We start from the raw sequence: 24,318 nt of genomic DNA on the forward strand, positions 1-24,318 counted from the left end.
AATTGTGGCCAAGCAGTCATGACAGAGGTAGAGAGAAGCGAGACAAGCATGGGAGATGATACACACTTAAAGAACAGCTACTCTCCAGCCCCATGCTGGCTTGAGCTGGAACTTGTTTCCTGAAGATAGTGTTTTAAAGTTGATTCCTCTAGCAATCAATGCTCAAGATTATTGTAAGCAAAGAAATACATCGCTTCCTATGTTTTCTGGGTACATTAACTGAAGCCTCATTTTGGCTAGGGAGGATTTGAAAAGTAAACATAGTCCCAGTCCACCTTAGCCATTCATCAAGTCAATTATTATTAAGAACAGCAAACTATTTTAGAGTGAACCGAGTTAAACCTACCTACTGAAGTCAAACGGTCCACCGCAAATGAAAAAAAATCTAATTAATATATGAAAAGAAAAGGGACAAATAAAAAACACAGTAACATAAGAATAGTGCTACACAACAAAGCATTCAATAAAATTAGCAATGGAGATAACTGAAGGCATTTCACAAATTTAATACACGCATGCGACTATTTTACTCTGCCTCTATACTTTTCTTTTGATGCTCCTTTGAGCAGAAATGCATCTACATGTGCTTTTTTCTTTTTAATTCGGTCTCATACAAAAGTCCAAACACTACTAGAGAGAACAATTTTACTAATATCTGACATCTGTGTTTAAGCAGTAATCTTTGTAACACACCCAATTTCTTCATACTACGAATACTATCACTGACACTATGAAGAAAATGCAGAATATTATTAATGAACCTATCTTCAGGTAGTAACAATTCTGAGGTTACCTTTAAATTGGCTGGTTTAACTAGAAAACATTATACTACACTAGCACTAACAAAAGAGAGAGAGAGAGAGGGAGAGAAGACATAATTCCAAATGATGCAAAACACAAATGCATACCTTGAACTCGCTGAAGTTTAGGTTTTGCAAATGCCATTGGCAAATTCAGAGGAATGTAATGTTCATGACTACAAATTGTCTGCAGGAATTCAAACTTATATTCAGCTAGAACCTAAATGGAAAGAAATTACACACGAACTCATATTTAGTAGGCATTTACCATTTTATTTTTAAATTAAATTTACTGGGGTGACAGTGGTTAGTATAATTACATAGGTTTCAAGTGTACAATTCTGTAATACATCATCTGTATATCACGTTGTGTGTTCACCACCCAGAGTCAGTTCTCCTTCCATCACCATATATTTGATCCCCTTTACCCTCATCTACCACCTCCTTTTCCCCCTTACCCTCTGGTAACCACTAAACTATTGTCTGTGTCTATGAGTTTTTGTTTCTTTGTCTTGTTCCTTTGTTGCTTTCAGTTTTATATCCCACATACGAGTGAAGTTATGGTTCTCGACTTTTGGCTTTTACCATTTTAATAATTAAATACAGAGCATTAATTTTCAAATTAATGTGTTTCAAATTAATGTGTTTAGTATTTGAAGGACACCTGCAGATGTGACCTGTGCAGGAAAGAGTTAACATAGCAGGGCCCAACATTACTTTCCTTTAAAAGGCCGGTTTGCAAGGTTGGTCACTGGTTGATGTTTGGGAAATTGGATTTTGAAATGTTCCCTACATGATAAGGATATACCTTCTGTGCCAGCCTGCTCAGACTATTTGTACAAACAATGCGATTTATGGTGAACACCTGCTTCCCTTTCCTTTCCAAGACACTGGAATTTGGACCAGCCTCCAATACTTGACCAGCCCCCAATAACAACTCTAAATCCCAGTCTCAAATGGGCTTCACTGAACAGAAATATCACATATGTGTGGCTGCATATGCACTGCTAGAGAGAAGGTGTGCTCTGTGTGACCCTTCACAGGAAGAGAGCATTCAGGAAGCCTGGACACGGACTGCTAAGGACTCCATTTGAGTCTTTTCCCCTTACTAATCAGCTGAGCATCCCTGCTATGTCACTATAATGGATCTTAGCCATGAGTACGACTATATGTTGAGTCCTATGGGTCTTTCTAGTGAACCGCTGACTACGTGGGTGGTCTTGGGGGACCCCCCCCCGCCCCGCAAAACACTATGCAGTATTTCTTTCTTTGTGGTAAAACTATACTCAAAGTACCTAAATGAAAACAGCAGTTCCAAATCCTCTAGAGGACAATAAATGTCACCCTTGGTCTCCCATTCAAATGTCTGACATCCACTACAGTTACGTCCTCACACCTTACCTTAGGATCTTTGGGGCTGAAACCAGATATGTAGTCATTTATTAAATTGAATACAAATCCTCTGTCCATTAGTGTCAAACAGCGCTATAGAAATCAAATAAAAATGAATAGTTAGTTGCATAATTCTAAAAGTCTTTCAAGTATAAGTTTCTTTTAAATTTTTTAATTTGTTCCACATCTAGTAGATGACATTCTCTCTTTTACAGGTAATAGAATAATAAATAGCTTTCCGAGCTTTAGGTAACCTTAAAGAAAGAGACAAAGGGCAATTGACTTATCTTTGGAACTGGGACTCAACTGTACAATTTTTAAGATTATGTATATGTATGCACATATACAAATACATATGTGTATCTATATATACACATATATCCATATATAAACATATATATACATACACATATGTTTATATATACATATACAGTGTATTCAGCTACACTGTCTCATTTTGGTCAATTCTCAAAGCTCAAAGTGGAGCGTAACGTGGTCAGTTAGCTAATGAAAGTGGGGCTTGCCTATGTAAAGATTTCAGACAAAAAGGTAAGTTTTTCTTTGTGCCCTGTGAAGTCTTGTCTATTAAAACATTCTTCCTCTGTGATGGCCACATTCAAGGACACTCACAATCTTGTCCCAACCTACTTTTCCAGTTGCATCTCCCAACATAGTTCCTCTATTTATTACCCCCTCAAGATGCACTGTGTAGTCCCACCTCTGGGTCTTTGCTCATGTCAGGATAGCTAGCAATTCCATCAGTACTTCTACCTAATCCTGCCCATTCTTCACTATTCTGATGAAGTTCCATCTTCCTTAACCACCTTGGTCCACAGCTCCCTCTAAACACTTTATTCTATACTAGCTTGTATTGTACTTATTATTTTCCTGTGTTTTCACCTAGATAATAGGAACTATCTCTTTTTCTTTGTGTTCTTCAGAGTACCCAGAATATTCCTGTGAAATAGAAGGAACTGCTTGTCTCTCACTTCTCACCTCTCCTTTCAACTTCCACTGCCACTACCACTACCCTAGGTCAGACCCTCATCACCTCTCACCTAGATTAATGATGCAGGCTTATATTTATTCATTCATCCAACAATTTGACGACCTACTGTATTTGAGACAATGTATTACATTTTAGTGAATAAGACACGATCTGTACTCTTGTCCAATGGTAAAGACAAATAAACAAAAAATTAAAATACAGCACAATAAGAAGTCCCAAACAAGTATGTGACAGGTAAACAACAGAAGGGGTGATCAACACTGCATGGGAAGGTTGAGCCTAACAGATGAATGGCCTCTGCCAGGTAGATAAGGGGGAGGGATTGATTTAATTGGCTGCCCTGATGCTGGTATTTTCCTCACTTCTTCCATCATACCAGCAATAAAATTATCCTCAAAAATCTTTGGTGTTTCTCCATTGCTTATGGATCGACATCTAAATTTCTTTGCCTGACATTCAAGGCCTTCCGTCATCTGGTACCAGATGGCCTTTCCAGCTCGACCTCCACACATCCTAAACTCTCTTTCTTACTCATCCCTAAACAATTCCTGAATGCTCTTATCTCATGTTTGCCCATGGATCCTCTATCTGCAACACCCTCATCTCTTGTCTTGGGGAACTTCTAGTCTCTGTTCATACTCCCTGGTTATAATCCCTCCCTTTCTTGTTTTCCTATTTTATTTTGTTGGTACTTTCAGTGTAACCGTATCACATTTATTGTTTATACACATTTGAATATGATTACAGAGACAGCCTGTTGCATCTTTAAATCCTCACATAGAAGATGGACAAATATTTGTTGACTTAAGGAAATACTGCTATTAAATTGACTATGTTCTAGTCCTTTATATAGTATACTTCAAGTTTAAACTCCATGGAAGAAAGTGAGATTATAGATTTCAGACAGTCTCATCCTCAGTTTACTTAAAAAGATCTGTGAATGTTTGATTTTTAATACACAGAAAGGCTTACATAATAGTGTTCAAACTTTATTTTAATTCTGGCAAAGAGAGGTGTTATATCAGAAAGTCATACTCTGGAGATCTGAAATCTGTGAATTTTTAATAAGAAAATGAGGGTATTAGACATTAAAACTGTTTGAATGGATTATTGACCATCAGGTTCTTAATGGAAGGTTGATACATGATGAAGAGCGGGAGTGAAAAGAAGCAAAAAACAAAACTAAGTGCATTACAAACTTATGCCCCTTCTCTGCAACAAATCAAATATCGTTGTCACCCACTTTATAGAGCTACATTCTAACATTGCCCCTTACATACTGATAATAACAAAATATAACAATTATAAATGAACTGTCTTTCATAATTATAGGAGTTTCTGGTATCTCTCAAAATAATCTCACTGGCCAAAATTAACAATTTTCACTTACATATATTAGCAACACGTAGACTGTAATTACATCAGGAAACAAGTTGCTTTAATTGAAGAGTTGCAAACTCAAGGGCCAGCAGGAGTCAGAGAAGCCATTTAAATGCATAGAGAGTCGGGTAGGCTAAGGAGTGGTGAGGATAGTGTTAACCTAGAAAGTACATGCCCCATCTAAAGGCACTCGAATTAATATATTTGAAAAAAACATCATGTGAAACAAGCAAAACATGCCTTCTAGCTAAGCCACCTGTGTGGGATCGCTGATTTAATTAATTAGCCATTTCAGTGGGAGGAAAAAGAAATCAAACTTGGCTGTTTAACTAAACTGATAAATCAATTCACTCACAACTTTCTCTAGCAGCCTTATAAAGACCTAGCTGAGTCTCTAGAAAGTGGGTAATTTATTTTCCTTTGGCTTTAAAGATGATATTGGTGAAGAGTAATTCCTTATCATGTTCTGGCCGCCTTTAACTCACCTTCAGGAAGCTAGCCAAACTATAATTGACATTTCTGGACTCATCAGGAATCTCCGCATAGCGAATAGTCACATGGGGAATTATTGCAAGAAGCAAGGAATGTAAGACATGATGATATGACTCAGGAAATCTCTGACCTCTGGGAAGCTTAAATTAAACAAGTATAGAAAAAAGTCAGAGTTGCAAAAGGTCAAAACAAATTGCCATATTTATTTTTAAATATATTCTATATGTAAATGTGTATTTAATTAGAGTATAATTTTTCTCCAAACTTAAAAATGACATATTTTCGATCATTATAGGAACTATTTGGACTTCTAATAATATAAGCGGCTGAAAACATCAACAAGAGTAGGTCATTCTGACCTAACTTTAGAATCATGTCCCTGAGATGCAGACACATCCCAATTTTTCATTCCATTTTTTTCCCGACACACAAAATATAGATGCATCCATTCATTGCAATTTCAGTAAACTTCAGTAAATGAAAATTGTGATTAAAATGATACATACGAGATGAATATTTTTTATTTCACAAGTTTTGGTTACAGCTTCTATAACTAAGAAAATTTCTTTGTACCTCAAAACAGTTTGAAAACATAACTAAGTGTATACACCACATTCCAGGAACACATCTATTGCATAAAGTGTTTTTATTTTATTTCTTATTTGGTACTTGTTCATCTTCCAATGAATGCTTTCAACATAGACATTTTTAAACCACAAGACAAAAGGAAAGCATTTTCCCGTTTCAAAGATAATACATTTTACATGGCAAATAACTAATATGAAAGAATCTAGGTGGAAGAGTCTCTGAAGATTAGACTTTAAAGAAAAAGAACTGTCAATGTCAGCACTCAGATTTATGTACTACACCCATTTTTTAAGTAAAATTGAAAAAGCTAAGACCTAAGAGCTCTTACATATAAGGCTTTGCATGTCATGGCTATCTGTGAATACGATTAGTGGTCTTTGTTTGTCTTAAATAGTACTCTTGAGCCTACTTACCTTAATTTTATTCTCTTCCAACAAATATGTGGCCATAGACTTTGCAATAATTTCAAAGAAAAACCATGAGTACTAAAATAAACAAAGAAAATAAATCTTTAATAGTTACCCAAATCTTTGAAGTTTAGCAAAGTTTAACAAATCCATATGGGTCTTATCTCTAACTTTAATAACATTTTAAAGTGTTCCCAATTCACTATCAAAGTCCCACAGAATAACTTCAAATGGTGTTGGCAGAAAGATAATGCACCTCACAGCCAACTGTGATGTACAAAGGGCTTTTAGTGAGAATGTTTGCCTCAGTGGAAAGGGATGTTTTATCTCTGACATTGTTTTGAATTGCCTACATGTGGTAGTAAGAGCAAAACAACTTTTAGTTAATTTTATCATTGCTTTTAAATTCTCTACAGACAATAAATCTCATTGCTGCCTGCACCCAGTGGGAGACGCAACCCTGGCCCTTGGTACACTGGGGCCAGCTCAAGTAACATAGATTGTGGCCTACATACTGTAATTTAAAGGATACAGAGAAGCTTCAAACAGACATATCCTAAGATACCTGAAATCGAAATTCTACCATTAATTATGGAAATTGTGAAAATAATGACAATAATAAGAGCCACCATTTGAGTGCCTACTGTGTGCCAGAAACAATGTCTTAAATGTTTTACTTGTATTTCAGAAACGAGGAATTGGAGGCTCAGAGATGCTAAATAACAGGCCTCAGGTCACAGAACTATTATGTGGTGGATACAGGATTCTAACTCAGGACTACCTGATGCAAAATTCTTTCTGTTACACATTCAACTGAGGGCAGGTGGGTGGGAAGGGTGAAGCAAATGGAAAATGTTCTTTGGAGAACTTGAGGAAAAAGGATGCATGGGCAAAGCGACAAGGAAAGGGAGGGCCACATGAGAAAATGATGAGATACTAGAACTCAAATGGGAGTGTATCAAACAAGTATATCTCTTGCTGCTTTTGTTCCCTGGTGTGTCCTGTTTCCTTACCTTTAGCAGTTTGTTTATTGCTAAAAAGTCTGCAGACTGTTTCAATATTGCTATCATCGTGGTAGCCAGAGTTTCGTGTATGAGCTGGGCATGAGGAGCACTTGGTTTTTCAGGTCGGAAGCTATACTACAAACAAAGAAAATGAACTGTAAGACAAATTCTTACACAAAACAACTGCTCAGAAAGCATACTTACTCCACAAACCTTTATGAATGATCTTAAATAACTATCCAAGCCTTCTTCATGGCACTTTGACACGATATGTAAGAGAACCCTGAAACAACATTCACAAAAGTCAGCATGTCAGGCTACAAATAATTACCATAGTTTGACTGTTAGGCTAAGACAACCATATCTAACCCTAAAAATACCTATCATTGCCCGAATAATTAAAGGTAAGATGATTGCAGAAGATATAATGGAAGTTCGAGTCGAACAAAGATTTCGGCATCTAGCATGCTTAGGGCCTTGTAAAATACACTTCCTAGTTCAAAAGAAAGATATTTTATTTTGGCAACCCAGATGATTCATCTCCTTTCTGAATCTCTGTATACATTTGAAGTATAGTCATAGCTACGATGTAGTAAAAGACCTCAAGTAAGATAAATATTGGGATCCCCTCAAGTGAGAATAAAAGGAAAAGCACAGAAAAATAAAATGAAAAGCATGTCAACAGATGGGGGAAAGGGAAGGGAGAGACAGGACAGGTGTAATGACATGAACTAAAATTGGAAGTAAATATAAAAGTCATAGAAAGTTTTAAAGTTAAGAGAATAGCAGTGCTTCTCAAACTTTAGTATGCACCAGAATCACCTGGAGGGCAGACTGTTCAGCCTCTCCTCCAGAATTTCTGATTTTTTAGCTGTGGGGTGAAGTTCAATGATTAGCATTTTTTAATAAGCTCCCGGGTGATACTGATGCTGCTGGTTTGAGAACCACATGTTGAGAACCCCAGGACTAGAGTAATGCTTCTTAAATTTTCAATTAGACTATCTCCAACAACAGAGAAGAGCAAACTCTATGCAGGTGTATGCAGCTTGAGTCCTGATGGGAAAGGTTGTGGCAACAGCAGAAGCAGCAAAGCCAGAAACATCCAGCACTGAGCTCATGATTTTTTTTTTGAAGTTTCCTGTTTTAATTTCAAAATTCAGGTGCATTTTGTATTCCACTCTATAATATATCCATATTTGTTTCATATAAAAATTACACTCCCTTACTCTTTCAATTAAAAAAATAATTAGGCTACTCTGTCTAGGGCTTAGGGCTACTCTGTCCAGTATTAGAGCCACTAGCTACAAGTGGCTATATAAATTTAAATGAAATACAATTAAAAATTTAGTTTCTCAGTTACACTAGCCACATTTCAAGTGCTCAATAGCTAAATGTGGCTCACGGTTACCATGTTGGACAGCATAAGTGTAGTACATTTCCACGATTACAGAAAGTTCTTTTGGACAGCGCTGGTCAAGGGCAATGGTTCTCAAACACTGTTGCATTATGGAATCACCTGGGAAACTTAAAAAAAAAAACTAATGCTGAGTTCTACCTACAGAGATTCTGGTTTAATTGGCATGAAGTGTGGTCTAGAATAGAAAATTTTAAAAGCTCCCTAGGTGACTCTTACATGCAGTAAACTGTTAGAACTCCTGTTCAAGAAAAACATTAAGTTTCTCCTATGGCTTCTGGTACCATCTAAGCCTGGGGATATAAGTCCCCCAGTCTGAGAAGCATGTAACTAGAGAAAATTGGTATTAAATTTGACTTTTGGGTGCTCATTTGGAAGATGAATTTATATTTAAAATGAAGAAACGCAAAAGGAAACAAAACTTGCTTCTTTGTATTACAACACCAGAACTCACATGGTGCAGTTGATAGGAACGTCATCTTCGTGGGTCATATTTGTGAGAACTCGGAAGAGTTGCATAAGAATTACAGGTAGAAACTGTATCATGACTTGGATCTCCATGGCATGCAAACACTAAAATAAGTCATTATTAGTTATGAAAACAAACAGAAATACGATATAACTTGCAAATGTGAAACAACAAAAAATTAAGTAATGAGAAACATAGTCACTAGAATATAAGCTCATTTAAATGTGAACTTCATGGAATAGGGGACTCTGAATTACTTATGCATATCTGTATTTCATCACTCAGATTTTGTTAGTTTACTTAACATTAAATGCTTTACTGAAAAAAACAAGTAGAACCGGGATAAACAGGTTTTGGAATAAAGACGACTGACTCTCAGTAAACAAACAATTAAAGAGAGTGCGGATGTGTTTGGAGGTACTGGAGACAGGCCTACTACAACAGCACTCAGTGTATTTTAGAAGGGAATATGGTCCATCAGCTAATCTGGTGAGAAGTGGGACCGAGTAAAGTATGTTTCTATATATAATTGGTTTTACACTGGCACCATCTGCAAAACTGTGGTAGTTTCTGCATTTTAATAACCTCATAATAAACTTCTTCAAAGTGCTAACACTCTGTCTCTAGTGATAGGTGTTTTAACATCAAAAAGAAGAAATGTGTTCATATACACATAGAAATGATACATGGAGTAAAATTTGTAAAATTTCCTTCTTCTTCCAGCCCTTCTCTCCACATTCATTCATTCACCCACTCATTTAATCAACCAGCCAACCACAAAATGAAAACAAATCTTCCTAAGCACCTTCTACATCACTTCAATGTTTGGTGCTATGGGAAATACAGAAATGGATGAGAAAAGCTTCTGTGCCTAAGGAACTCAATATTTATCTTTTAATCTCCCTGACTTTTGCTCTATCTTGCCATTCTTATACTCGCTATCCCTTTTCAAGACACTACCACTTATTTTTTTTATTAGGCTCAGGTTTACAAAACAATGCAATAGTTAGACATTAATCATTTATATCCCTCACACAGTGATAACCCCCCTACCCCATCTACTACCCCTCTGACATCGCACAGAGCCATTACATTTCCACTGTCTCTATTCCTAATGCTGTACTCCGCTTCTTGTAAATATATATATATAATTTATATATATAATTATACGTATATTATTATGTATATATAATTATACGTATAATTATATATATATAATTATACGTATAATTATATATACATAATTATATATATTACATATATGTAAATATGTAATTATATGTAAATATATATATATATAAATATATATATATTTATATATAATTATAGTTGACATTCATTATTGTTCAGCTTCAGCTTCAGGCGTACAGTGCAGTGATCAGGCATCTACATCATCCCTGAGGTGGTCTCCTGAATGAGACAAGTGTCCATCGGATACCCTACAAAATCTTCACAACATTATTGATTACGTTCCCCAAATTGATTTTCATATCCCCATGGCAATCTTGTGGTTACTGACTGTGCTTTCTAGTCCCCTCACCTTCCCCCTTATCCCCACCCCCTCTCCCATATAGCAACCCTCAGTTTTTCCTTTATGTCTCTGAGACTGTTTCTGATTAGTTCATTCATTTATTCTCTTCTTTAGATTCCACATATAAGTGACATCATATGGCATTTGTCTTTGTCTGACTTATTTCACTTAACATAATGTTCTCTAGGTTCATCCATATTGTTGCAAATGGTAAGATTTCATTCTTTATGGCTGCGTAATACACCATTGTAGAAATGTACCACAGTTTCTTAATCCAGTCTTCTGCCGATGGGCATTTCAGTTGTTTCCATGTCTTGGCTGTTGTGTACAGTGCTGCAATAAACAAAGGGATGCATAAATTTTTTTGAATTAGAGTTTTTGGATTTCTCCAGATAGATACCTAGGAGTGGAATTGCTGGGTCATAAGGTAGTTCCATTTTCAGTTTTTTGAGACACCTCCATACTGTTTTCCATAGTGGCTACACCAATCTGCAATCCCACCAACAGTGCACGAGGGTTTCTTTTCTCCACATCTTTGCCAGCACTTGTTGTTTGTTGATTTCTTGATGATAGCCCTTTTGACTTGGGTGAGCTGATATTTCATTGTGGTTTTTATTTGCATTTCTCTAACGATTAGTGAGGTTGAGCATTTTTCTCATATGTCTGTTTGCCATCTGTATGTCCTTCTTTAGAAAAATGGTTCCTTATGTCCTCTGCCCATTTTTTAATTGGGTTGTGTGTTTTTTGGAGTTGAGTTGAGTGTTTTTTATAAATTTGGGATATTAACCCCTTGTAGGGTATATCATTGGCAAACACCTTCTCCCATTCAGTAGGATCCCTTTTTGTTTTACTGATGGTCTCCTTTGCTGTGAAAAAAACTTTTTAGTTTGATGTAATCCCATGTTTATTTTTTCTCTTATTTCCCTTGCCTGAGGGGATATATCAGTAAAATCTTACTCTGGGTAATGTCTGTAAAATTTCTTCCTATACTTTCTTATAGGAGTTTTATGGTTTTAGATCTTACATTTAAGTCTTTAATCCATTTTGAATTTATTCTTGTATACGGTGTAAGGAGGTGGTCCAGCTTCATTTTTTTACACGTGTCTGTCCAGGTTTCCCAGCACCATTTATTGCATAGACTGTCATTACCCTACCGTAAATTTTTGCTTCCGTTGTCGTACATTAAATGACCATATAGACATGGATTTATTTCTGTTCCATTGATCTATGTGTCTGTTTTTATGCCAGTACCAAGATGTTTTGATTACTGTAGCCTTGTAGTATAATTTGATGTCAGGTATTGTGATACCTCCCACTTTGTTCTTATTCCTAAGATTGCTGAGGCTATCCGGGGTCTTTTATGGTCCCATATAAATTTTAGGATTATATGTTCTATTTCTGTGAAAAACGACGTTGGTAGTTTGATAGGAATTGCATTGAATCAGTATGTTGCCTTAGGCACTATGGACATTTTGACTACATTAATTCTTCCTATCCATGAGCATGGTATGTGTTACCATCTGTTTGCATCTTCTTTAATTCCTCTCTTCAGTGTCTTAAACAATTTTCTGAGTACAGATCTTTTACTTCTTTGGTTAAATTTATTCCCAGGTATTTTATAGTCTTTGAAGCAATTGTAAATGGGATTGTTTTCTTAATTTCTCCTTCTGATATTTTATTATTGGTATATACAAATGCAACTGAATTCTGAATATTAATTTTGTATCCTGCTACTTTACTAATTATCAGTTCTAATAGTTTTTTCGCAGAGTATTTAGGGTTGTCTATATATAGTATCATGTCATCTGCACATAATGACAATTTTACTTCCTCCTTACAAATTTGGATGTCTTTTATTTCTTTTTCTTGTCTAATTGCTGTGGCTAGAACTTCCAGAACTATGTTGAATAGAAGTGGAGAAAGTGGGCAACCTTGCCTTGTTCCTGATCTTAAGGGGAAAGGTTTTAGCTTTCCCCCCATTGACTATGATGTTAGCTGTGGGTTTATCGTATATGACCTCTATTAGGTTGAGATATGGTCCCTCTATTCCCACTTTCTTAAGAGTTTTTATCATAAATGGCTGTTGGGTTTTATCAAATGCTTTTTCTGCATCTATTGATATGATCACATGATTTTTATTTTGCATTTTGTTAATGTGGTGTATCACATTAGTTGATTTGCGGATATTGAACCACAACTGCATACCAGGAATGAATCCCACTTGATCATGGTGTATCTTTTTAATGTATTGCTGAATTCTGTTCACTAATATTTTGTTGAGGATTTTTCCATCTATGTTCACTAGGGATATAGGCCTGTAGTTTTCTTTTTTTGTAATGTCTTTGGCTGATTTTGGGATCAGGGTGATAGTGGCCTCGTAAAAAGTGTTTGGGAGCCTTCCCTCCTTCGGAATTTTTTTGGAATACCTTCAGGAGAATAGGTGATAATTCTTTTTTGAATGTTTTGTAAAATTCACCTGTAAAGCCATCTGGTCCAGGGCTTTAGTTTGTTGGGAGATTGTTGATTACTGATTCAATGTCCCTGGTGGTAATCAGTCTATACAGGTTTTGTTACTTCTTGAGTTAGCCTTGGAAGGTTGCATGCTTCTAGAAAATTGTCCAATTCTTCCAGATTGTCTAATTTGTTGGCATATAGTTGCTCATAGTAATTTCTTAATTTTTTTTGTATTTCTGTGGTGTCTGTCGTCACTTCTCCTCTTTCATTTCTGATATTATTAATTTGGGTCCTCTCTTTTTGTTGATGAGTCTGGCAAAAGGTTTGTCGATTTTATTTATCTTCTTGGAAAACAAGCTCTTGGATTCACTGATCGTTTCTATTTTTTATTTTTTGGTCTCTATTTCATTTATTTTCACTCTGATCTTTACTATCTCCTTCCTTATACTCCCTTTGGTCTTATTTTGCTGTGGTTTTTTTTTTTTCCAGATCCCCTAAGTGTGAAGATAAACTGTTGATTTGTGATTTTTCTTGTTTATTTGGGTAGCCTGCATTGCATAGATTTTGGTTGCTGTGCTTTCATTTTCGTTTGTCTTGAGATGTCTTTTGATTTCTTCCTTGATCTCATTGTTGACCCATTCATGATTTAGTAGCATGTTATTCCGCCTCCATGTATTTGTTTGTTTTCCAGTTTTTTTCCTGTAGTTGATTTCTAATTTCATAGCACTGTGGTCAGAGAAGACAATTGGTATGATTTCAAGTTTCTTAAATTTATCAAGACTTGTTTTGTGGCCTAACATGTGGTCTATCTTGGAAATTGTTCCATGTGCACTTGAAAAGAACGTGTATCCTGCAACTTTGGGGTGAAATGCTCTGAAAATATCGATTAAATCCAAGTGGTCCAATGTGTCATTTAAGGCTATTGTTTCCATATTGATTTTCTGTCTGGAAGACCTGTCCTTTGTTGTCAGAGGTGTGTTGAAGTCCCCTACTATGACAATGTTACTGTTCATCTCTCTCTTTATGTCAGTCAATATCAGTTTTATATATTTAGGTGCTCCTATGTTGGGTGCATAGATGTTTACTAGGGTTATGTCCTCTTGTCGGATCGATCCCTTTATTATTATATAGTGCCCATCTTTGTCTTTTAATATGTTCTTCATTTTAAAGTCTATTTTTTCAGATATAAGTATTGCAACTCCAGATTTTTCTCATTTCCATTTGCATGAAATATCTTACTCCAACCCTTCACTTTCATCTTGTGTGTGTGTCTTTTGATCTGAGGTGAGTCTCTTGTATACAGCATATACAAGGGTCTTGCTTTCTATCCACTCAGCCACCCTATGTCTTTTGTTTGGAGCATTTAACCCATTTACATTTAAAGTGATTACTGATAGGTACATAGTTATTGCCATTTTTTTTATTTGTAGTTAGATTGTTTTCATCTTTCTTCTGCTTATAGAAGCCCTTTTAATATTTCCTGCAGTGCTGGTATGGTGGTAATAAATTCCTTTAGCTTATTCTTTTCTGGGAAGCTCTTTATATCTCCTTCAATTTTAAATGATTGCCTTGCTGGAAAAGCAATCTAGGTTGTAAGCCTTTGTTTTTCATCACTTTGAGTACCTCCAGCCACTCCCTCCTGGCCTGCAATGTTTCTGTAGAAAAGTCATTTGATGGTCTTATAGAAGAAGTTCCCTTGTATGTAACCTGCTGTCTTTCTCTTGCTGCTTTTAGGATTTCTCTTTGTCTTTAAGCTTTGCCATTTTAACTATAATGTGTCTTGGTGTGGACCTGTTTGGGTTAATCCTGGTTGGAACTCTCTGCACTTCCCGGGCTTGTATGTTGGTTTCCTTGCGGAAGTTTTCAGACATTATTACTTCAAATATGTTCTCAATCCCTTGCTTCCTCTCTTCACCTTCTGGTATTCCTATGAGGTGCATGTTGTTGCACTTGATGTTATCCCAGAGGTCTCTTAAGCCATCCTGATTGTTTTTTATTCTTTTTTCTTTCTGTTGTTCCGTTTGGGTGATCTCTGCTACCTTGTCTTCTAAGTTGCTGATTCGATCCTCTGCTTCATCTAACCTGCTGGTAATTCCTTCAAGTGAGTTCTTAATTTCGGTCATTGTGTTCTTTAGTTCTAACTGGTTGTTCGTTATGATTTCTACATCCTTCTTTATGTCGTCTCTAAGCTCCTTAAACATTCTTATCATCAGTTATGAACTCTGTCTCTGATAGGTTGGTTACGTCTATCTCATTTGGTTACAATTCTGGAGGTTTGTTCTGTTCTTTTATTTGGGATATGATTCTTTGTTTCCCCCTTCTGGCTGACTCTCTGTGTTTGCTTCGATGTATTAGGTAGATCCCCCAGTTTTTTGGTTTTTGCTGGGTTACCTTATGTAGTATGTGTCCTTTATATTTGACTTGCACCACTTTCCTATTCTTCTGTACGTGTGCTCCAGAGGTGACACTTCTTTTGTGTATACTGTCCTGTTAAAGTTGATCTTTAATTGCTTTTGGCTTGTGAGTAGGTAGGATTGACTCCTAGGCTGACTAGTTGTGAGACTTGGCTCTGCCCACAGTGGATGTTCTGCTGCGTGAGGGTTGACCTCTTAAATGAGGCTTGGCCCCTATGGGCTCTTGTGCCTGTAGAGAATTCCCTCTGAGTGTGTCACTTGTAGGTCAAACCCAGTAGTACTCTGCTTTGGTCTGGAGTTGGCCTCTGGGTGTGCTGAATCTTGTGCCTCTTGGGCTGGGCCCTGGTGTAGGGCTATTGCAGAACAAAGCAAATCACCAAGCACAACAACAACAACAAAGAAAAAACCAAATTCACTCACATGTAAAAACAACCAATAACCCACACTCAACACAGGCAAAAATATCAAAAATACAAAAAGAAAACAAAACAAAAAAGGCAGTGCCAATCTTGGCTTAAGTCCACTAAGTAATCTCCAGGTTGTCCTCTGCTATACCAAAGAGTCCTCTGCATATTGTGGAGGGAGAGCCGGCCACCTGGTGCCCAGAGTGACCCTGGGACTGCAGTTCTAGATGTTTGGCTAAGGGGTCTGGATGGCAGTTTTTACAAAGTCAGTGCAGTTTCTGCTCTTGCCTGCACATATGCGCACTGAGAGTAACACAACCAGCCGTGTGCTCAGGTCTCCTGAGTCTTAGGGTACTTCTTCCGTGTGTGTGTGTGTATGGTGCGAGATTTCTGAGCTGCTGAAATCCCAGAGCTGCCTCTGCCACCTGCTGCTGACCCCTGGGTGTCTCTGCAGTTGTCCAGGCAGGCCAGAAAAGGTGGGAGCTGAGGATAGAGAAGTCTTCTCTCTCCCAGCCCATCAGTGTCACACTCTTCCCAGCCTTGTCCCATGGTCACAGCAGCTGCAAACTAGGTTCTTCCAGATCCTGAGAGCTACTGCTCCTGTGTAATCGGACACTACTCTTCAGTTCAGGGGCTAGCTTGAGTCTCTGGAAGGGCGGGGGTAGGATTGGGAGAGTAGGGGGAGGGGCCTAGGTATGGTGTTTATGTCCTTTGTCCTACCTAGGGCCCAGCTGGCGGTCTCAGCTGAGGTTACTGCCTCCAATGCTGGATATGCTGCTCTAAGGAGAGATCAGCTATGGGAGGTAGAGAAAGAGCCCACCTCCTGGCTCTTGTGGTCTCTGTTCTGTCCTGGGACCCCCTGCGTCTCCCCAGATGCAGATGTGGGCTGTGTCTCCAGTCTGCTCCCTTCCCCTGCTCGCCCAGTTTGCTCACTTTCAAGTAATCCTTATAAGAGTCTCTTAGCTGTTCTGTGTGATGAGCAGAGTCCTTTGATGGGTTATAGATGTTCAATTTGTGGTAAGTTCCAGAGGAAACCTCTAGAAGATCACCTCGCTACTGCCATTGCTATGACATCACTCTTGACACTACCATTTATATCTGAGTCATTTCAACAGGGACCTCTTAGGTCTCTGTGCAGCTTCTCTTCAATCAAATGCATAAGGCAAGATACTGAGCTCAAGGAAACCATAGGCTATCCTTCAAGTTTTTCCTTACTTTTGCCCCCTCTTTTCTATCCTTATTACCATCAACCCTTTTCATGACCCTCTAACCTATAGCCAAAACAGTCTAATAATTTCCTAGGAAGTCTCTGTTCAGTTTATCTTTATTCCCAATATGTCTCTCATTTCCTAATTAATCTTCCTCAATTACTGGTTACATAAGACCACCTCCTGTCAAGATTTTTTTTGATGCCTCCCCATTATCTAGGGCAGTGGGTCTCAACCAGGAGCCACTTTACTCCTCCCCTGGCCCCCCAACACACACACACACACACACACACACACACACACACACACACACGACATCTGAGAACGTGTGAAGATATTTTGTGTTGTCACATCTGGGGGGGGTGCTACTGACATCTATTGGGTAGAGGCCAGGGATGCTGCTAAACATCACACAATACATAATCCAGCCTCTTACAACAAAGCATTAGCATGTCCAAAATATCAGTGGTACCAAGGTTGAGAAACTAGGACCTAGGATATTAAGTCCAAGTTACTTAAGACCCAACCTACATTTTTAGCCTTAATACTCATTATTCTTCACAAGACCAAACTGGTGTCTTGAGTGATCCTTGAATGTATCATATGTATTCCTACTTTTGTGTGGTTGTTCACAGTTTTTAGCCAAATCCTAGCCACCCTTCCAAGTCAAGTTCAAACCCCCACTTCAATGAAGCTACTCATTCACTCAATGAGGAAAGGCGCACTGAATGAACTACCAGTTGCCAAGCACATCTAAAAAAACATGGTTCCCACCATCAATCTGTTTCCAGTCTATGGGGGAAAAAGACACAGAACTAAATCACTGCAATACAAACTGCAAACAGTACAATAGTGGTATATACAAAATACACAAAGGAAGAAGCAACTGAGTTTGCAAGTGGGCATGGAGTGTTCGATAAGGCTTCAGAGAAGAGGAACCTTAAAACATAAGCAGGATAATGTCCAAGAGAAAAGAGAGGTGGGCATTGCATGCAGAACTCATCTCCCTGCACCAGTGTTGCTCCTCTCTCATTTATTCTCAACATAGCAGCCAGAGTGTTCTTTATGAAAGCAAATTCGATAATGTCATTTTCCCCTAGTGAAAAAAACAAATCAAACCACCATGAACAAAAAGCTGTCAAGGGCTTCCCATGCCTACAGGAACCCTGCCCATCTCTCCAAACTCATTTCATGCCATCGTCTCCCCTCGCTGCTCATTGTGCTCTAGTCACACTATCTTTTCTTTTCTACAGTCCTTCAAACATGCCATCGCAAGGGCTTTACACCTGCTGCAATATTGTTATCCTTTTACACAGCTTTATTACTGATGTATGTCTTACTCTAGTCAGTCTCTTTTCAGCTTAACACATCATCTCTTCAGACAGACCTTCCCTGACAGCTCTATCTAGAATTCACTCCTGCTTATGTGAGATCCCATTAACCTGTTCTACTTTCTTCATAGCACTCATCTCTATCTAAAATTACTTTCTCAGTAATAACCTCTTTACCCCAACTAGAGCAGGTATGTTGTCAGAACTGTTCCCCATTATATTTCCAGCACCCACAGTAAGTGCTCAATATTTGGTGAACAACTGAATAAATGAATAAAATCAGGAACCATAAGATAAAGATGGGAGCCTCTAGCCTTGGTGGTTACTCAGCTCACTGAACCCTTTGCACTCATACCCTGTATCCTGCATTTGACATTTAATCACATATTGCTTTGGACTGTCATTTGTACTGATGACCTATATTGCCATTTAACTTCTATGCATACTGTGTCTCCAATTAGGAAATAAGATCTCTATGGAGAATGGCCCTTAGTTATTCCTCTCTACAAGCCTCACAGCATCTAGGAAAATATTAAATCCATAAAAAGAGCTAAACAAGTAGTTGTTAAATGAATTGATAAGACAATGTCATTTACAGGGACAACAGGTTGGTAGAAAGAACACGGAACTAGGAGTCGAGACACGTGTCACAGGCTCGGCTCAGCTCTGCTACTAACCAGCTGAATGACCACAGCAAGTCACCTCTACTTGGGCTCCAGTTTTCTCATCTGTAAAAAAAGAAAACCTCTGGAATCTCCTTCAGAGCTAACATTCCACAGAGGCGGTCGGCTTTCTGTAACCATATGGCATTACACTCATTGTCACTAGAGGGAGAGTGTGGGTCGCAAATGTCAGAAATTCCTACACCCTTAAAAGCACAAACATGAGTATTTTCTTTTTTTCTGTTTTAAGAATACTAGTATATGAAAAGAATGTCTTGTTCCATTTCATTCTATTAAAACCTTTACAAAGCTTCCCTACTGGATGAAAAGCCAAGGATCTTAACAGGCTAAGCATTCATACATAGAGCTGGGGTTCTAGACATTACCTGAGGGAAGGATTTGAAAGTTAGATGACTGTTATACTTCTTAGTGATAATTAAGAATGATAGCCACCATTTATCAACTATCTCCCTGCTTCTACCCTTCTGACAATGTATTTCTATGATAAGCAGAATAATAATTTAAAAATCAAAGTCACAGTCGTCATGCCTTTGTTCAAAGCCCTACAAGGCTTCCCATCTCGTTCAGAATACAATCCAAACTCCTCGCCATGGCCTATGAGGCCTTACCCAAAGAGCTCCCCAGGTACCTTTCCAATGTGATGTCTTATCACTCTGGGCCAACCACAATGGAATTCCTGCTGTCCCTTGGGCGCACCAAGCAAGCTCCTCAGAGCCTTTGTACTTGCTAATCCCAGCTCTCCATCAGAAATCCACAGAGTTGCTGTCCTCATTTCCTTTAGGTCTCTGTCAAATGTCATTTTACCAGAGAGATCTCCTCTGTCAATTGATCCTAAAGAGGGACCTCTTATCACCCCTTATCTCCCTTCACTGTGTTTTGGTTTGCCTTATAGCACTTATTACCACCTGACATGATGCATCTATATCAGTATCGATATATCTATATCTACACATCTCTCTCTCTCTCTCTCTCTCTCTCTCTATATATATATATATATATATATATATACATATATATATATATATATATTTCATTGTATTTGTTTTTTTGTCCATCTGCCTCCACAAGTTAGCAAGCTCCTTGACCACAGGGACATTGTTTTCTTCACTTACATTCCCAATGCTTAGAATGATGCCTGGCCCATAGGACAGCACTTAAGAAATAAGTATGGGGACGTCATAGGAATGGCGGCACCGGGGCACACTTTCTGAGTTGTCCTCCGGATCTTATTACAAACGGGACCTATAACCCATCAAAGAACTCTTTGCTCATCACACGGCTGGCGGCGGTGGCGGCGGCGGCGACGGAGACAGCAGCGGCGAAACCCGCGGTGGCACCCGCAGTTCCAGGCACGGATGGGATCCCAGGGCGGAACGGAGAGCACAGAGACCAGGAGCTTGAGAGGCACGGGATTCAGCATATCCAGGGGCCAACTCCAGACCAAACCGGAGTGCTGCGGGGTTTGACCTGCAGGTCACACACCCAGAGGGGGTTCTCTGCAGGCACTGGAGCCCATAGAGGCCAAAACACATTTGGGTGGTCAACCCTCACGCAGCAGAATGCCCTGCGGGAGACAGAGCCAACTCTCACAATGGGTCAGCCCAGGAGTTAACCCCACCTACTCACAAGCAAAAAGTACTTAAAGATCTTCTTGAACAGGACAATATACACAACACAAGAGTCACCTTTGGAGCACACGCAGAGGAGAAGAACGACATGGTGCGAGTCAAATATAAAGGACACATACTACATAAGATAACCTAGCAAGAACTAAGAACTCTAGGGGATCTACCTAATATATCAAAATAAACACAGAGAGTCAGCCAGAATGGGGAAACAAAGATACACGTCCCAAATAAAAGAACAGAAGAAACCTCCACAACTGGAACCAAATGAAGCAGACGTAACCAACCTTTCAGAGACAGATTTCAGAACACTGGTGATAAGAATGTTTAAGGAGCTTAGAGAAGACATAAAGAAGGATGTAGAAATCATAACAAACGAGCTTAGAGAAAACATAAAGAAGGATGTAGAAATCATAACAAACAACCAGTTAGAACTAAAGAACACAATGACCGAAATTAAGAACTCACTTGAAGGAATTACCAGCAGGTTAGATGAAGCAGAGGATCGAATCAGCGACTTAGAAGACAAGGTAGCAGAGATCACCCAAATGGAACAACAGAAAGAAAAAAGAATACAAAACAATGAGGATGGCTTAAGAGACCTCTGGGATAACATCAAGCGAAACAACATGGGCATCATAGGAATACCAGAAGGTGAAGAGAGCAAGCAAGGCATTGAGAACATATTTGAAGTAATAATGTCTGAAAACTTCCCCAACCTGATGAAGGAAACCAACATACAAGCCCAGGAAGTGCAGAGAGTTTCAACCAGGATAAACCCAAACAGGTCCACACCAAGACACATTATAGTTAAAATGGCAAAGCTTAAAGACAAAGAGAGAATCCTAAAAGCAGCAAGAGAAAGACAGAGGGTTACATACAAGGGAACTCCCATAAGACTATCAAATGATTTTTCTACAGAAACATTGAAGGCCAGGAGGGAGTGGCAGGAGATACTCAAAGTGATGGAAAACAAAGGCCTACAACCTAGATTGCTTTATCCAGCAAGGCTATCATTTAAAGTTGATGGAGAGATAAAGAGCTTTCCAGAAAAAAGTAAGCTAAAGGAATTTATTACCACCCAGCCAGCATTGCAAGAAATACTAAAAGGACTTCTGTAAATAGAAGAAAGATCAAAACAACCTAACTACAAATTTAAAAATGGCAATAACTATGTACCTATCAATAATCACTTTAAATGTAAACGGATTAAATGCTCCAATCAAGAGACATAGGGTGGCTGACTGGATAAGAAAGCAAGACCCTTGTATATGCTGTATACAAGAGACTCACGTCAGAACAAAAGACACACACAGGCTGAAAGTGAAGGGTTGGAGTAAGATATTTCATGCAAATGGAAATGAGAAAAAAGCTGGAGTTGCAATACTTATATCTCACAAAATAGACTTTAAAATGGAGAACATATTAAAAGATAAAGATGGGCACTATATAATAATAAAGGGATCGATCCGACAAGAGGACATAACCCTAGTAAACATCTATGCACCCAACATAGGAGCACCTAAATATATAAAACAGGTACTGACTGACATAAAGACAGAGATCAACAGTAACACTATCATAGTAGGGGACTTCAACACACCTCTGACAACAAGGGACAGGTCTTCCAGACAGAAAATCAATATGGCAACAACAGCCTTAAATGATACATTGGACCACTTGGATTTAATCGATATTTTCAGAACATTTCACCCCAATGCTGCAAAATACACGTTTTTTTCAAGCGCACATGGAACATTTTCCAAGATAGACCATATGTTAGGCCACAAAACAAGTCTTGATAAATTTAAGAAAATTGAAATCATACCAATTGTCTTCTCTGATCACAATGGTATGAAATTAGAAATGAACTACAGGAAAAAAACTGGAAGACACACCAATTCATGGAGGTTGAATAACTTATTACTAAGTAATGAATGGGTCAAGCAGGAGATCAAGGAAGAAATCAAAAGATATCTCGAGACAAACGAAAATGAAAACACGACGACCCAAAATCTATGGGATGCCGCGAAAGCAGTCCTAAGAGGGAAATTCATAGCTTTGGAGGCCTACCTAAAGAAACAAGAAACATCACTAATCAACAGTTTATCTTCACACTTAAGGGATTTGGAAAAAGAACAGCAAAATAAGCCCAAAGGGAGCACAAGGAAGGAGATAATAAAGATCAGAGCAGAAATAAATGAAATAGAAACCAGAAAAAACAGAAAAACAATACAAAAGATCAATGAATCCAAGAGTTGGTTCTTAGAGAAGATAAACAAAATCGACAAACCTTTAGCCAGACTCATTTAAAAAAAGAGAGAGAGGACCCAAATTAATAAAATCAGAAATGAAAAGGAGAAGTGACAACGGACACTGCAGAAATACAAAAAGTTTTAAGAAGTTACTATGAGCCAACAAATTTGACAATTTGGAAGAAATGGACAATTTTCTAGAGGGGTACAACCTTCCAAGGCTAACTCAAGAAGAAACAGAAAACCTGAATAGACTGATTACCACTACGGAAATTGAATCAGTAATCAACAATGTCCCAACAAAAGCCCTGGACCAGATGGCTTTACAGTTGAATTTTACAAAACATTCAAAAAAGAATTATCACCTATTCTCCTCAAGCTCTTCCAAAAAATCCAGAAGTAAGGAAGACTCCCAAACACTTTTTACGAAGCTACTATCACCCTGATCCCAAAATCAGACAAAGACACCACAAAAAAAGAAAACTACAGGCCGATATCTCTAATGAACATAGATGCAAAAATCCTCAACAAAATATTAGCGAACAGAATTCAGCGATACATTAAAAACATCATACGCCATGATCAAGTGGGATTCATCCCTGGTATGCAAGGGTGGTTCAACATCCGCAAATCAATTAATGTGATACACCACATTAACAAAATGAAAAATAAAAATCACATGATCATATCCATAGATGCAGAAAAAGCATTTGATAAAACCCAACAGCCATTTATGATAGAAACCCTTAAGAAAGTGGGAATAGAGGGATCATATCTCAACATAATAAAGGCCATATATGACAAACCCACAGCTAACATCATACTCAATGGGGAAAAGCTAAAACCATTCCCCCTAAGATCAGGAACAAGGCAAGGTTGCCCACTATCTCCGCTTCTATTCAACATAGTGCTGGAAGTTCCAGCCACAGCAATCAGACAAGAAAAAGAAATAAAAGGCATCCAAATTGGTAAGGAGGAAGTAAAATTATCATTGTATGCAGATGATATGATACTATATAGAGAGAACCCTAAAGACTCCACCAAGAAGCTATTAGAGCTGATAGATGAACTTAGTAAAGTAGCAGGATACAAAATTAATATTCAGAAATCAGTTGCATTTGTATATACCAATAATAAAACATCAGAAGGAGAAATTAAAAAAACAATCCCATTTACAATCGCTCCAAAGACTATAAAATACCTGGGAATAAATTTAACCAAAGAAGTAAAAGATCTGTACTCAGAAAATTATAAGACACTGAAGAAAGGAATGAAGGAAGATATAAATAGATGGAAACACATATCATGTTCATGGATAGGAAGAATTAATATAGTTAAAATGTCCATACTGCCTAAGGCAATATACATATTCAATGCAATTCCTATCAAACTACCAACGTCGTTTTTCACAGAAATAGAACATATAATCCTAAAATTTATATGGGACCATAAAAGACC

General features: G+C 38.0%; 1 protein-coding gene across 1 annotated transcript in view; it reads right to left on the reverse strand.

The window, feature by feature from the left end:
* The window catches only part of DOCK11 (dedicator of cytokinesis 11), a 212,920-nt gene that overhangs the window by 87,704 nt on the left and 100,898 nt on the right, over positions 1–24,318 (reverse strand). Inside the window, 7 exon segments of the mRNA XM_033112064.1 lie at positions 909–1,020; positions 2,202–2,285; positions 5,067–5,213; positions 6,075–6,146; positions 7,082–7,207; positions 7,286–7,355; positions 8,941–9,059. Coding sequence (XP_032967955.1) covers positions 909–1,020; positions 2,202–2,285; positions 5,067–5,213; positions 6,075–6,146; positions 7,082–7,207; positions 7,286–7,355; positions 8,941–9,059 — 730 coding nt within the window.

This window comes from Rhinolophus ferrumequinum, chromosome X (genome assembly GCF_004115265.2).
Source record: "Rhinolophus ferrumequinum isolate MPI-CBG mRhiFer1 chromosome X, mRhiFer1_v1.p, whole genome shotgun sequence".
Taxonomy (NCBI): Eukaryota; Metazoa; Chordata; class Mammalia; order Chiroptera; family Rhinolophidae; genus Rhinolophus; species Rhinolophus ferrumequinum.